The sequence below is a fragment of the Tinamus guttatus genome, unplaced genomic scaffold (assembly GCF_059628265.1).
Source record: "Tinamus guttatus ecotype Peru unplaced genomic scaffold, ASM5962826v1 Tinamus_guttatus_pri_ptg000027l, whole genome shotgun sequence".
Taxonomy (NCBI): domain Eukaryota; kingdom Metazoa; phylum Chordata; class Aves; order Tinamiformes; family Tinamidae; genus Tinamus; species Tinamus guttatus.
In genome coordinates this window covers 5,707,560-5,723,646 of record NW_028288561.1, presented here as the reverse complement: position 1 = coordinate 5,723,646, position 16,087 = coordinate 5,707,560, and the positions used below count along the sequence as shown (strand labels likewise).

Sequence of the window (16,087 nt, the reverse complement as noted above, 5' to 3'; positions counted from 1 at the left end):
GGCAATTCTAATGGAGCCGGAGCCTACAGCTGCACTCTATGATAAAGTAGGAAATAATTATGAATTCCTCTGGGAAGCCAAAGAAAGTCAAAGATCTACTTTGAAACTGCTCCCAGATGAGCTGCTCATCAGCGAGCTCACGAGGTGCCGAGCTGCTCTTCAGAGCCGGGAAAGCGCAGAATTAGCAGGAAGCTCATGCTGACAACGCCGCCGCCATCAGCTGACATTTAATTTGAAAGGACTGAAAGCTGGTGTCTGCAAGAGCTTCTGCCAAGAAACGTATGAAGAGTCAAGACAGAGCATGCAAGTGGTTTTATGCTCCAAGTTACGATGATACTGTGTAATTTTACATCTAATCAACTGGCGTGAGACATCACACACAGCTCAAAGAGCTCACACCCAAGGCTCTGTGTGTCTGTATCTTGAGAGGACACTGAGCTACATGGACTGTCCCATCTACAATGACATTTTCTGTATTCCCTCTAGAGCTAGAGCTCACAACCTTTGGTGGCGTTCACAAAAAGAGTAGAAAAAGGGCAAAATTAGTGATCCAAGAAAGTCAGGTCATGGCTGCATGTAAGATAAAGACAGCTTTAGCTTCTACTTTTAGCTGCAAATTCCAGCTATGCTACACGCTTAGTCGTTTCTTGACTTCTCTCCAGCCCTAGGACCACAAGCATTCCCGCTTTTCATGGGACCTTGATTTTTGCTGCTCTAACTCTTCCCTCAGTGTATGATGTCCAGCACTGTTTCTTATCAGCCTCACCTCATTGCTTTGGCTCTTCCCCTCCAGGCCCCAGTAAGTGCCAGGCTGGTTTTGCTAAGCAGATGCTCCTAACCCTGACTTCAGTGCCAGTCCTTTAGTGCCAACCTCCATGTTCCATCCCTGCAAAGCTCTCCTCCTCCTCCTCCTCCTTTTTCACCTCCACTCTTGTCCTCCTGCCCTGCATCCACCCGCTCCCGCAGAAGCAGGGGGGTGCACACCACAGCTTTCTGCTCTCCTTCCCACGGCTACGAGAGCGGTGGGCAGCATTCCCAGCGGAGTGGGGTGCACTGGGCTGCGTGCTCGGCCTCCGTGAGGAGCAGATCACAGAATCACAGAACAGCTGAGGTTGGAAGGGACCCCAGAGATCATCTAGTCCAACCCCCTGCACACGCAGGGTCACCTAGAGCACGTGGCACAGGACTGCGTCCAAGCGGGTTTTGAAGATCTCCAGAGGAGACTCCACAACCTCTCTTGGCAACCTGCTCCCTCACTCTGTCACCCTCGAAGTAAAGAAATTCCAGGCACTCAGTACGCGGCTGGAGGCTCCCGGCCTCCCATCGCATCCCGCCTCCTCCTCAACCTCACGCTGGAGTCGGGGTCCTCACTGCAGCCCTCTGAGTCCCTGGCACAAATAGGAGCAGCCCCATAAACAGACGGATTGCACTTCGAGAGAATAAAGCTGCTCATGCCTGGTAGGAAGGGAGGAGAAGCATAAGGAGCTGAATAAAATCACCTAATGGAGCAGACAGGCTGTATTTATGCAGACGCTCTCCGCACTTCACTCACAATAACAAGTTGCAGTGTGCTTTAGATGTGATTCCTCAAGAACAAATATAATTCTTATTTATAATGCAACAAAGGATAAAGCAGGTTTCCTGATTCTGCTAAGTGACTCTGTGATTATTTCTTCAATAAAAAACCATTGTGCCTTTCACATTAGCCTTTCATGTTTTATTCTCGCTTAGAAGAGAGGCGGCACAAAGACACCTGGTTTATTATTGATAAAAGCCAGGGCCCCGCAGCAGCACACTCCAGTGGCACTTGAGGACTTCTGAGCACGGGATTAACTCGGTGCATTGGGCTTCCAGGGGAGCACGACCAGTGCGTAGCTGCAGAAAGTGGCCCCGTTTACCAGGTAATTGCACCCTGGCAGATGACGGTGCACGAGCCTTGCAGCGTTATCCCCGGGATCATGACACGGCGCTCTCCCAGCACAGCAATAATCCGGCTTTCCGAGTGAGCGGCGCTCCAAGACGCTGCGGGGAAGCCTGTCAGCAAACCCTATGTACTGTACATCAGCAGGCTCCACACTCCAGGTCACTGTGCTGAAGGGGGGCTGAAAAATGTTAAATGAAATGTAATCACCTCCTTGGACTGCCTCCTTACATTCACTTACGTCTAGCAGATAGGTACTATATTATTTACTGTGCCTTCTTTTAAAGCACCTGTCACTGTAAAGTCAAGGAACACAAAACATATTAAAAATGGGATTTTCTGGGAGCAAAGTGTCCCACTGAAATTCAGACACCTCCTTCTCATAGTCTGCAAAACCGAGAAGCAAACAGGGGCTAGACCTCACCAGAAAAAAATTCCCAAACAAACTGTGTGCCTATGCAGTGATCTATTCATTTAGGGCCACTCCAGACTGTCACAGCTGGTGAGACTTGAAAGTAACTGCCTGTTAAAATGCAAACAATATTTTATATAACTTTAAATGAGATTTCTCAAGGTGTTTTCATGCGTTTTCCCTGGACATCTGTTCCCTTGCACATCTGGCGATTAGCCACGTATTTAGCCCACCTTCCTTCCAAGGGACACGGTGAGGAGCACCGGGTGCCGCGTGCCCCTCGGGGCAGGCCCCGGCACCGCTCCCGGGTGGGCACAATAACGCAAAACCCATTTCTCAAATCTGCCAGTCAGCTTTGAAGATGCTAATCCTGCAGGCAATGGTCACTCTGAGTTACAGTAATAGGTTCTTACTGCAAACAGTGGAATTAGCTTTCAGTGGAACATCCCTAAATACCCTTTTTGCTATGGTAGAGTGACAGTGGTGGCAGAGACCATATAGAGAGCTGAAGCGGCCTGAGGACTAAAACTGGTGCAGAGTATTATGACAAAGTGGTTTTTCATCAGAAGATGCTAACAGTGAAACTGCTTCCAAGGAAGGGGATTTGAAACCTCTCTCTCAGAATTTATTTTTAAATTTCAGTATAGCCAAACACTGTCTTTTAAAATGTTTGAGATAACTTCTTTTTTTAAATGGATCTTTTAAAATATCAAAAATCATTCTCGCAGGCTAACATCAGTGTGACATTTTTCCAACTATTAAAATAAAAATGCTGATTCTCCCCAATTTTTGTTTCTGATGCTTTGTAAGATTCATTATTTTGTCTTAATCTGGGGGTGTGAAACTCTTGTGGGGCATTTCCTGCCTAATTGGGATCATCTACATATATGATTGCTGTCATTTCATTTTCTATTCACACGGATGTAACTGAGATATCTTTGAGCTTTCCAGTCCGTGTGTCTACAGAAAGGTTGCCATGACAAAAGCAGCTTCAGGTGGTCCAGCTTCCCGGGATACATCCCATGCACTGCAGATTTCCCCTGTCTTCAAGCAATTTTATTAGCACTAGTGAAGCTACCTAGTGCAAAGCTAGCTTAAATATGTCTATATGAGCCATGGGCAAAGGGAGAATTTCTTTGTGAAGAGATGATCTGCTGGCGTTGTGCAGTCACTTGGTGCCTCTCCAGCCCATGCTGAGGGAAGCTGCCTCTGCCTGTCATCCATAGGGCCCATTTCTGAGACTCAGGAGCTCTTTCAGATTTTTTCTTAATGCTCAAATACGTATCATTCAAAACACACCTTGCTGCTGATTTACAAGCAAATACCGTTCATTCTGTTTTCTGCCAAACATAACATTTTCTGATATCGAACATCAAGGTGAGTGGCGGTGGGGGGGAATGCACATAATTTACAAATCTAATAATGCATTTCTCATCGTGCTCCTCTGCATTGGCATGGCCACAGGAAGATGGAATCAGCTAAGATGAAAGCATTTTGCAGGGCTGAAGTTTAATGGCTAAAATAATTGCAGAAACAGACACATCTCCAAAACAAACCACTTCCAGAATGAATAATATGTGGAGTATCCTCTCATCTGCTACTTCACTTCACCTCAGCACAAGCTCCGCCGCGAGCTTACAACGTACAATAGATTGCATGGTATTTGAAACCCTGCACATCTCCACGGCTGGGCAAACAGACCGCAGGGTTTGCAAAGCGTTAAAGAAGGATGCACTGCTCCTCTTATGTCACAGAAATTCACCTTCAGAAGGTGAAGACAAGGCTTTCCAAGCAGGCATTTGGCACACGTTTGCTTGGGGGTTACTGAATCCTCCCTTAAGGAAAGCATAAAGCTACCAGAAAAGCTTTACTGAGTCTACGAGACTCACAAGCTATTGATTTCCAAACCCTGTTCCAGATCCTCAGGCAACAGAAATCAGCCTGGCCAGAGTCTCCCTGTTTCAGGAAGGGTTAACCAAGTGGGGTTCTTCTTATAGACGCAGATGCATTCCACATTGATACGAATGCAAAACTGCAATCTATTTATTTTTAACAGAGTTGTATCAATTAAGACTGGAAAGGCTAACTTACTAAATGCTTGGATAACATAACTCACCCCATTTTATCCAGGCATTTCCCCTTTTAAATTTGAGGCATCAGATTTGAGGTTATTCAATAGACAACTTGTTTACTTAAACTGAAAATACATGTATTTTTCCAAAAAGGCATTTGAAACAGAAAGCATTTTAAGTGCAAAAAAAAAAAAAAAAAAGAGCAGCTTGAATAAAACATTGTTGAATTGATGCACACTCTACTTAACCAGCATTTCTTACATTAAACCTATGCAAGTTTTAAAGGCTGGAATAACAGAACAACAATGAGAAGGAAAATAGCCTACAAATTAGGAAAAAAAAAGACTGTTAATAAGACAAAAGAACAAACTGCTTCATTCCTGCAAAGACCTAGATGCTTTGCTCTAAGTAGTCCACAGCTCCTTGCCCATACATGAAACTTGCTGGCCTTATCCAAGAGACTCTCTCAAGTTGTGGTCAATGGAGGAAGTTTTAAGTCTCAATATTTGAAGCTGAGCTTTTTAATTTATTATTTACATTATATTATTTATATTATTTATAATTATTTATAGCCAGGCCAGTACTGCTTGGAAGTGTCTAACAAGACCAGCTGTTCTGCCCCTTGAAGAGCCAATTTCCGCCGCTCTTTTTGGATACCAATTAGCCCAGAACTCAAGGAATTTGACAGTGCAGAATAGCAAAGCTCTCGCACTTCTGTCCCTGTGCACACACTTCCTTCTATTTGCAAGTACTACATCCCCAGCAATGACACATGCCATGATCCCAATGCTTATCCCAATTTCTGATGAGATGCACACTACAAAGACACTACCGAGATCATCATTTTAATTACACTTTACAAAGCACATAGGAGCACCTCTATTGTTTTCCCTGATAACCTTCCATTTTAAGAACACTTGCAGAATACAGCATTCTTCAAATCTTGTCTTGCAGTTACATTCCTTCAGAATTTATGCTGCTTTTTTCTTAGGCTCTGTTAAGGAAAGTAGCTGCTACAAACTGAAACATGCTGTAAATTCACTCATGCTTTAGGAAATGTGTCCATGATAAGATTTTAGTAAGAAATATATCCAAAGATTCTATCTTAATTATATATCCTTAAACACAGGGATGTCTATATATCCTTAAACATAGGGCGAGGATGTATTATTAAAAAAATACTACTTACTAGGTCCAGAAAGAAAAGAGTTAACTAAATCTCTCTTTAAAAATGCTAATAACAGACAGTGGTCTATGTATAAGTTAATTAGCAGAGCCAGCTTGTGTTTAATTATTTCACTTGACCTGGTGCAGCTTTATACAATAATTCCTTTAGAGAGGGGAAGGGGCTGCTGGAAAGTATGTGATGTACCAGAGGAAAAACTTTAAATCTCTCTGAGCTGAGCAGGTAGTCTTCTAACTAGAATTGGAATGATACACTATTCTCCACTGTAAGACAAGCTCAAATGAAAAAAGAAATGCAGGTCTGAGCCAGAGAGATTATGCTAAGGACCTGGTGAGCTTTCCACTCCGATACTTAACTTTTTTTTTTTCCTCCCTATTCAGCTGGGATTTTACTATTGAATAATGTATAAACCAACCCACTGTAGTCAGAGGTGGGATTTCACAAGCATCTTGTTTCAAGTGCAACCAGACTGTACCAGAACTCTCTGAACATACTAAAATGTGTTTGAAGAAAGAAAAGCGGCTATAGGCTATTAGTGTGTGTGGGGGTTTTCTTACAGGAGCGACTCTGAAGATTTTCACATTTAAGAAAGAGAACTGATTAAGTTGGGTATCAGTCCTATTCTCATTGAGACTCTTTAATTGGACCAATTAAACTCAAAGGTTTATTTTATCTCAGTAGGTCAAACCCAAATCATGTCGTTTTTCAATTTGGTAACATCTCTTTGATAGCTCGCCCAAATACGAGTAAGAAAATGTCACTACAGTTTCACAAGTGAATCCATATATTCTCCTTCACAGCCTGTAGCATCTTAATGCCACACTTAAAGGAATACTTAAGCAATACTTAAAGGAAGCCAGATGGATATAAGAGTCCAAGCAAATGGACTTTGCATTTGAGGCAAACGGCAGGAATCATTCTTGGTAGCATCAGCTCCATGGGGGATGTAAACTGGCTCTGGCTGTGCTCTTAAACACTAGTTATCTCTGTTGTGTGGTCAGACCATCCACCCATACTCGTCTTCAGGAAGGACAATCAGTGCACGGGGACTTGAGCTGAAGAATCTCTTCACAGAATAATCAGCTTCCTAAAAAGCCACAGTGTTGCTCTGTTTGATCCTCTTTATTAAAAGCATGACCTGATGGAGAATGAAATGCCCTAGGACAGGAGCAGGACAAGGACGCACGTGAGCTGTGTATGGCAGATTGCCCTGACGAACATTCACTGCAAACTCCATCAGCTCCTACGACAGCTACATTTCCCTGGACCGGTGGGACTCTCAACCTTGGGCATAAGACTCCTGATCCAAGAAGATGAGGCCTCCTCAACAACGGGTCTGCAACCGCGAGGCCACCTCAGATGACTGGAACAGCCACAAAGCCAAGGGTCCCTCCTCACCCTCCAAGGACAGTGCTGCCACTCTCCTCCCTGCAGAGGCAAAGACGACACAACAAGCCCCAATCATCTGAACAAGGCACCTCACCACGGCCTGCAAGGAGGCAAAAGTTACTCAGCATTGAGCTCAAAACTGGCCATAACAAAACCATCGATGCGCTCTGCAGGACTGCTATTCTGGTGACGAGTTGACCAGGATTTTCTGAATCCCACAAAGATCCCGTTGCATAAACTGAAATATTAAATGATAAAGTTTCATGGAAACTACCAACCTGCACATTCAGAGCTCCCTGTGCTAAACATGGACTGTTCCACCTCGCCGCTCCGGAGCGTGCGAGGCGCTCACCAGCGCGCACCTCTCCCCAGCAGCAGAGGTGTCACGGATTAAATGTCACACATCCATCAGCCAAGGATTAACAACACAGCCTAGCACAAAACACCCTCTGCCTGTCCAGGCTGCATGATTAAATGTGTGTTCTTTGCTCTGACTTACTTTCTTTATTAGTGTTTATCTTTGTTTGTCAATGTTATTTACTTCCCAAACCCCCCAGTGATGACAGGGCCATTAGTGTTTAAGCGCAGGGAGGATAATGAGTGAACGTGCGTAGATGGAACCGGAGCTGGGAGCTAGAGTGAGCTATTGGTTGCACAAACTCCAATGCAAACTGTGCCAAAAGACCTTCACAATTTGTATGTCGGTTGGTCTCCAGCCCGTTGCATCTGTGCCCTGCTCATCTTGCTGGTGATTTTTCTGAGAGGTAAATACCATGGCAGTTTTCCACTCTGCTCACCGGGCTCCCACAGTTTCTAAGTTGTTCTCAGTCCTTCTGTTCTTTAGCAGTTTCTCCTGTCATCTCCAATTTTTCCTTTTTTTTTTTAGTGAAACACATCCTCATGCCACTGTCTTGAGCCCTGCTCGGTGCCCTGGACATGCCAGTCGTTCCATCCTATCTAGATAATCAGTGAGCTAGCAAGGAAAAGCAATTAATATATAATTATCCTCATACACAAGCTCTAAAGACTTTTGCTTCCACATTGCAACAAGGCAACTGAGGCACCTGCTGAGCAAGGCTGGACCAACAGCACTCACAGAAGATCCGGGCCCTCCCCACCGGCTCCTCCACCGGGTGCACGGTGCGTTTCCAAAGGCGGCACATGGGGTTAATAAAATGAATCTTCTCCATTGAGGAGTAGTAGTGCTCCTCACCATAATTTACAGAAAAAGGTCATTTGTGCCTATAATGAGAAAATGAAATGCATGCTGGAACGATGCAGCAAGCTCAGATCAGTCCTATGTACAACGTGGAGACATTAACCAGAATCAAGCATAAATCTACTGGCTACATTCAGCTTATGGCTAATCAGCTCTTTTTTTTTTTTGACAGGATATGCTGCTGTGGAAATGGGATAATTTTATAACTGAATAATTTAACCAGTTTTAGCTTTAAGTAATGATTTCAGGCATATTAATATATAAAGCTTCAGTATTTACATTTCTGTTATATGGACCTGAAAAAATTACGAGGTATCAGGACTAATACTCTATCCAGTGACAAATGGCATTTATGGAGTAGCTTTCATCCCCTAGAATGACTCTGTGCTCCACAAATCCCTGGGATGGAGGGTGGCAGCCTGGCAGCCAACGTGGGGAGGCTGCTGTGCCATGGACAACTCTGCAGAATCAAAGTGAAATTCTTCTGCAGATGCTAAAACTGGAAGGGATAAGCAAAACACACGGCCTGACTCGTTGCACAGGACATGCAGTAGCATCTTACCTGCTTAGCCCTGTTAGGGGAATAAATTATGTCTGACTACAAGACGTGCTGCAAACAGGCTTCCAAGCATTATTTGAAGCCTGAGAGAAGTGGAAAATCCACTTACCCTTGGAAGCCTGTTCCAGTGGTTAGTCATCTCAGTCTTAGAAAAATACCTTGGGAGCCTGTGTGTCTAGAAGCTGAACACAGAGGCTTGTGGTCCAAAGTCATTGAAATGCATGTGCCTTGCTGGCAAAATAATGACAAATCCCCCACTCTCTCCCTCCTCCCTTGAGATTGGCCTGGGAAGCATCTTTCTGCATATGTTTTAATGCAGCGATTCCAGAACTCCATCCTCACGCACACGGTGCTGGTGCTCAGCAGCACCAAACAACCTTGTTTAGTTCTTCAGAAAAACAACGGAGAGGCCCTAAAACTCAGAATCTCTCTCACTTTAAAGAACTCCTGCCATAGATACAAACAGCAAACGCTGTGCACGCAGCTCTGTGCCTGTCAGAAGGTGACATACTCGCACCGAGTCTGCGTTAGTCCCCACTGCTCCTTGGAGATGGCTAATTTGAGCGAGGAAAATGGGGAACAGAAATTCTTATGATGCAGCCAAGCCATTTAGATGTCACTTTCGCTCATCCTTTGTATTTTGTCAGCACACATACACGCCTGATAATCTGCGCAGATTCACTCATCTATCACTTGTATCATGTCAGGATCCTTCAGAATCACCTCGCAACAGCTGCTCCTCCAGCCGCCACGCAGCTCCGCGCGCATCGCATTGATACGCAATGAAGGGGAAGGAATTAACACAGGGGACCACGATTCAGAACAGAATAAATTCCTTTTGTTAAAGTCCAGGGGCGTAAAAAAGCACTGGAGGCTGCTGGACTGTCCTGTCGGAGGAACATTTCCCGGTGCAGTAAGCAAGGCTGGATCTGTGTCATCTGATTCCATATTTAAACCTACTTACCTGGCTGGGGAAAAAGATTTTTAAAAAGGCCAGACTGAATACACTGGGTTTGTGTATTCTCAAACTAGTGTGTTGGCACCCATCTGACTACTGCAGGAAGGACAAATTATAGCAGGACCAATGGTTAAATCAGCTCCCAGCTGTCACCAGTGTAATGCCTGCCTTACTCCCAGCCAGCCCCAACACTTGGAAATGAAGGAATTAGGAGGCTTCCAGCCGATACCTGTAGTTACCAAGAGATAAATGTACTCAAAATAGTTATTACGGATGGTACAAATAAATCATGCTTGCTGGAAGAACAGAATCCTGCAGTTTTTTCTTAACAGAACACTTCAAAATTCTGCACTCTCAGAAACAAAACACTTGCAGGAAAACCACAGCACTGGAAAAAAGAGACCTGTCCCCACCAGAGAGGAGAACTTCTGCACTTCCCCACAGAAACTCTGCCGTTTCATTCATAAATAAAATAAGCCACTAACTTGGTTGTTGGCAAGCACTCCCTTTTATCTTTCCCTCACTTGAGAAAAACTAGATACATCACGTTTTCAGAAAGCCGAATGTAGTAATCATAGAATTGGATTTCATGTATTTTTAAAAGCTTTTGCAGCAGCTGCCCTCCAATCACTTCTAAAAGAAATATAAACACACAGAAATTTGGAAGAAACAACTCAAGAGTTCCTGACTTGCTTCATTTACTTATTTATCTATTTTAACACAAGATGAACGCGCTGGCTAGGGCCTCCTTTCTAAAGAAGTGCTCAAAGGTTAGTAACATCACACTGCAAGCACCGAGGCAAAATACTTATTATCTTAAATAAGCCTGGAGGACATTTGAGATGTCTCGACATTTATTGGCCTGCAAGCAGCGTGTGGAATCAACTGGTTCCTTTCCTCTCATTTCTTTCCTTTTTTTTTCCCCTTTCTTCCTTGCTCAAAGTCCTTGTTCATAAAATATTTAGCGGAAGCTCTTCAGAGGAAGATCTTGCCTATGTGATAGCCCCCGTGCAGGTTTCCTGCTGCTGAGACAGACAAGCTGCCACCAGAGAAATCAAAGCAGCCGATGGCATCGAATCGCTGCAGCAAGAGCAACCCGGCCGCCTCCACACGGAGAGCCGGGACAACATGACCCAACACGCAGGACATTTCTGGTCACTTTTGCATGGTGACAAGGAGAAATGCTGTTTCTTCAGAACAAGGAGCAGAAATACACAAGTTTGGCCTGTTTAATAGCCCCAGCTGGGGCTATTGACCCGTTTTTCACCTCTGATATTCATTTCAGGCAGAAAAAAAGAACGATCTGGAATGTGGATATACTGCTAAATTCAGCAGGCATCATGACTAGCAGTTGGCCAGTGGTTCTTAGTAGCACCCATTTCTGCAGCAGCCTGCCATAAATTAGATAAATTAGCACAGTTTTCCTCCCCAGAACTTCATTATTAATCTGTCCTCCTCCCATTCACAACCATCCTTATCAATCCATGCATTTTCTGCTTCAGCCACTATCTGTTTTTTTCCTCCTGGTTTTATTAAATCAACTACAAATTCCCTGCATTATTTCCCCCATTTTCCTGCTTTAGAGCAAGTATCTGCTTTAACCTTTTCATCTCATCCTGCTGTTTGAACGCACCTTTGAAACCCTGGCATGGTCTAAATCCCTATCATTTTTCCCTATTAACTCAAGGGATAGATGTTCCTTTGTTCCACCCTTGGCATTTTTCACCCTTATGCAGGCAGGAGCTTAAATCAGACTGTTGCTAAACTGTCCTCCTTTAATAATTTTTATGAAGTGCAGTCCAATTATCTTTATCTTCCTTGGGGATCCATTCAATTAAGCGCCGTCGTAATGAGTGAATGGACAGAGCACATTGTAACCATATTTACATCCAGATTAATGGGAACCAGGTAAGATAACTTTAAAGCCATCAATATTTTAATACCTTGGCTTTTTATTTTGCTGTCTTCAATGTCAGACACGTTTAGAAAAACCAGCACCATTTTAGAGGCTGTTTTTAATTTCCTCCCTGGTTTATGGAAATGAGGGTTTAGGAACAGCAATAAACTATACAGATTTGTCTCAGAATAGGTTTCCTGCAGGTTAACTGAAACAGCTCTCAAGACACGGCTAAGCTGGAAAGCTTCATCCAATTTATTGAATGCTCCATGAATTGGGCATAATGTAAGAAACCAACAATTAAGTGGAGATGCCGAGATCATAGGGAAGCCTTGCTGAGGGCAAATGCAACGGCAAAGCTGAACTAAAACCAGCCAGTTCTCAAAAGCCTTTCCTTCCCGTCGGAAGACAAATGCTGGATCAGGAATATGGACCTGTCTCTGCTACAGGAAAGCTTTGACAGATCCTTTCAACCTGCTTTGAGGCACCTGTCCAGCACTGCAGCAAGGTAGAAAACTCCAGCTTGAAATGAAAACCTGGTTCTGGTTCAACACGATTTAGCTCAACAGCGTCATCGGTACTAAGTGTGTCAATAAGCATTTGGAGAAATAACTCGTATCCAGGGAATTTATCTTGGTTGTAGTAGTTTCAGCTGAATAGGTCAGATTTGTTAACATTTTAATTTACACAAATCTGCATTCTAAACACTGCTCTTCAGCTCCTTTTCCTAACAAAGAGAAAATGTCAGCCGCAAAACCAAATCTACTCCCCTAATAGCTTTTTCAAGATTTCAGGAAAAACAAATACAAACAAAAAGCTAATCTGTGGTACAGTTACAGAAGTGCTTAAACACATTTTCAGTTTAGATCTAGTATAACTGTATATTAATAAAATAGAAACTTTTTTTTTCCAATTCCAGACGTAAGCCTGAAAAGCTGTGCAAAGCTCTGGGAACAGCCATGTCCTGTAGCCCCAGGGCAGCCCCACGGTTGTGCCCAGAGTTGGATGCTTGGCCTCAATCCACCTCTTCCTTGTCCCTTGCCCAGGCTGGTGGCCCCAAGCTCTGCGAACATCATGTTCCTATATAGCAAGTGCTAACTTGCCTCGGTTCTCAGATGCACCAATGCCAACTAACAGGAAGTATATGGGTTCCCTAGGAGTTTTAAAAATATTTCAGACACAACGAGAAATATATGAAAAAAGATGATGACCCTGCCCTATCCTTTCCCCTCTATATATTGCCTGCTCCTTTTTGCTTTTGATTTGATTAAAACTTGTATCCCACCTTGCTCCCAATCGATGTCTCTGAAATTAATATAAACCCATGACCTTTCTATATCCTTACAGTCCTACATTAAAATACTGGCCCCACTGATATCAAGGAGGCAATAAAAGTTCTGCCATTTCCATACTACCAGTTAAAATGATATTTTTTTCGACATTCGGAAAAACTATACATTGTGGAACCCAAGGAAGAAGCATCACACAAAAATAAAAGCAGAGCATCACGAAAAAGCAAAAACACACAGTTGGTAACACACCCTGGCAACGCTTTCCCTAATTTTACTAGTGAATGGCAACTGCAGAGCTTTACTGACTGGGAAGAGTAGAGCTGTTGCGTCTCACAAGAAAATGGCAGCTGGGAAATTGCACAAGGATGTTCCTACAAAACATTCACAGCACGTCAAACACAGGCCCTATAAGGGCTACCAAATGTAAAATGCAAAGAACTAACCAAATGGGTCTGGAAATGGTTATTGATGTATGTATGTCACTTGATTCGTTTCCTGACAGAAGGAGCACAAATGCCAATTTATTCACCTCCGCCCCTGCCTTCTGAGGTATTTTCAAATGCTTCAAACTGTATAAATTTTCACAAGGAAAGTATCAGCACCACAAGTGAGGAGATTCTCCCAGGGATTCACTGATTGACGAGGATTAAGGCAAAAATTCTGCACCCGATCAGAGCTGTGACGTCCTGCAGGTCTGCGGCAGCAAAGACCACGAATGCTGCGTGTGGCTCAGGCTTCAGCAGGGTTCGTATTGAGACAGAATTTGGGCATTACAGGCTAGGAACCAGCAACTGGAAACTGCATTCTGGTTTTAAACTCACCTCTCTGTCGAGTCCTGCGGCCACCGTGACAATGTCTCCGGTCTCGCTGTTAATGGTGAACATGTTCTGCGACGGGCTTTGCGGGGTCTGAGTCACAATTCGGTATCTCACCATGCCGTTCGCTGTAGTGCCATCGTCTGCATCGTTTGCCGTCACCGTCATCACGTAGGTTCCTTGAAGCAAGAGAAGGCAAAACATGAGGAATATGGCACTGTGCAGGGGAGGGCAGCACGCGGACTCGAGGCCATGCAACACCACGGGCTCAGTGCCCCCTTGATGCCAAGGCGAGGATTATGAAAACAGGACCACTGCTGAGATGAGACGATCCATAAGGATACTGATTACACAAAACTGGTATATCTACAGTTAACTTCTAATTCTTTCAGTGACAGTAAGTTTCAGGGCAGCATTTTTGTCCTGCAATTTCATGAAAATCCTCACAGGCGTTTTTTTTTCCCATCTGGCAGTCCCTGCATTTAAGGCATTCAACAGTATTTCCAGAACTCAATAGCGAGAAGCCCTTCAGAGTTCTCAGCGGCTTCAGAAGAGCCCCATCAACAAGCCCATACCCAGTGCAAGCAACCGCCTGCTGCCTCCAGGTCTTGTAGAAATGTCCACCCTTCAGCTCCTCGTGGAGAAAATAACATTTCTGCCGAGCAAATGGAACAGCTGCTGCCCAGCAGGACAGAAAATCAATGATTTGGTATGTGTGGCCAGCAATGTATTGAATCATTGGTTTGTTTCTTCCTAATCATCAGTGTCTTCATTTGCCTTGCAAAAAAAATAATAAAAAGCATCCCTACTTTCTAGATACTGTTGGGAGTGCATTGATGCGCTGACAGGCTCATTATCACTGGAGTTTGGCAGCAGGGTGTTTTGCTAAAGTGGGAAATTATCATTATGAGGCAAAAGATGTTCCTTGATTGGATGGACTCCTGCAGCTGCGGGGTCCTGTGACCCCCAGAGCTCACTGGGCCCAGCTTTGCACTTGTTATACTGGGAGGAAAGAACGGCTGGAAGGGCAGACACACGCGGCTTACAAAAAGCCATCTGCAAGAGTGTCTAATGAGATGAGACTCAAAAAGAAGGAGCTGGAGGCAAGCAGAGGCAGCGAAAGCCCTTGCCTTGATGACCATGGCAACCCTCGGGCACCAGTGCAAGGCTGGAAGGTGCTGCCTGGACCTGGCCCTTTCGGGAACTCTGCACAGGATGAGGGGACTCATGAGTCGGCTGGAGGAGACCGAAGCATCCCAAGGAGAATGCTGGTACGTAGGCAACCTCGCCAGCATGTCCCCTGGCTTCGGGAAAGCAGCATTTTTCAGCATTCTCAAGAAACGGCCTCATAAATTTGTATTTTTGCACTATGGAAAAAGCTTTGCTGAACTCCTCCTATCTGGCTCAATCAGCCTCTTTTTGTTCTCAGTGGTGATATATATCCCTGTGAGTCTCCTTAGTTCAATAAGAATTATAGATTAAAAAACAAATGAATGTGTAAGGCAAATTCTAATGATGAATGCATTCCTATCTTTCTGCAATAATCCTGATTCACATTTGCAAAATGAAAACAAACTATTCAACAACTTCAACATTTTTCCAATCAATAAACTTCAGTAGAGAGAAGGAACACTGAATTGAAACAAGGTTGTGCAAGCAATGATTTTTTTCCTTTCTCTTGAAGCATTCTTCTTTTTCTCTTGTGCAAAACCAGTTACCACAAGACGACCGATACAAATAAAGAAGCCATCCCTCAGATAAGTACAGGGGAAATGTACAGGAGAAAATTAAATAGAAAATATGCTGAATGAGGAGATGTTTGATTTGGAATTTATGTTATCTTAATGCATTCTTTACTGAAAATATCTCTGAACAGAATGTCAAAACCTGGGGCTAATGGAAACAGAAGTGGAAGAGGAAAACAGAATCTATTTTAGGGTATGTGCAGGCTCAGGACATATTCCAAATACCAGGTGGTATTTCATGATTCAGTTTCAGTCCAAGGAACAGCTCTGAAAGCAAAGTTAGTGGGGCCAAGTTCAGATGGGAGACAAACAAGCTCCTTGCAACAGCACGGAACGGCTCCACGCGGATGCACCAGGTGTCCCAGGCTCCTGCGATGAACTCTGGATGTTGTTGGATGCACCAAGCGGGCGGGAGCACCGTGGGAAGGAGGACAAGTCCTTTCTGCAGCACCTCGCAGGCCCTCACTCATGCAGGACCTTCCGGGAGCTTTCCAAATTAAAGCAGCTGGTTCCCAGCTTGGGAAGAGGCTGAGGGGTGGTGGGTACGGCCGAGCCGAGAGCGGCTGTGCCCAGAGCACACGGAATGCACGGGGGCGTCCCAGTCCTTCCCTGCTCCTCCGGC

General features: G+C 44.3%; 1 protein-coding gene across 1 annotated transcript in view; it reads right to left on the bottom strand.

Moving 5' to 3' along the window:
* CDH4 (cadherin 4) overlaps positions 1–16,087 on the bottom strand; it is a 376,921-nt gene that overhangs the window by 53,252 nt on the left and 307,582 nt on the right. Inside the window, exon 7 of the mRNA XM_088528878.1 lies at positions 13,727–13,899. Coding sequence (XP_088385004.1) covers positions 13,727–13,899 — 173 coding nt within the window. The remainder of the gene's footprint in view (positions 1–13,726; positions 13,900–16,087) is intronic.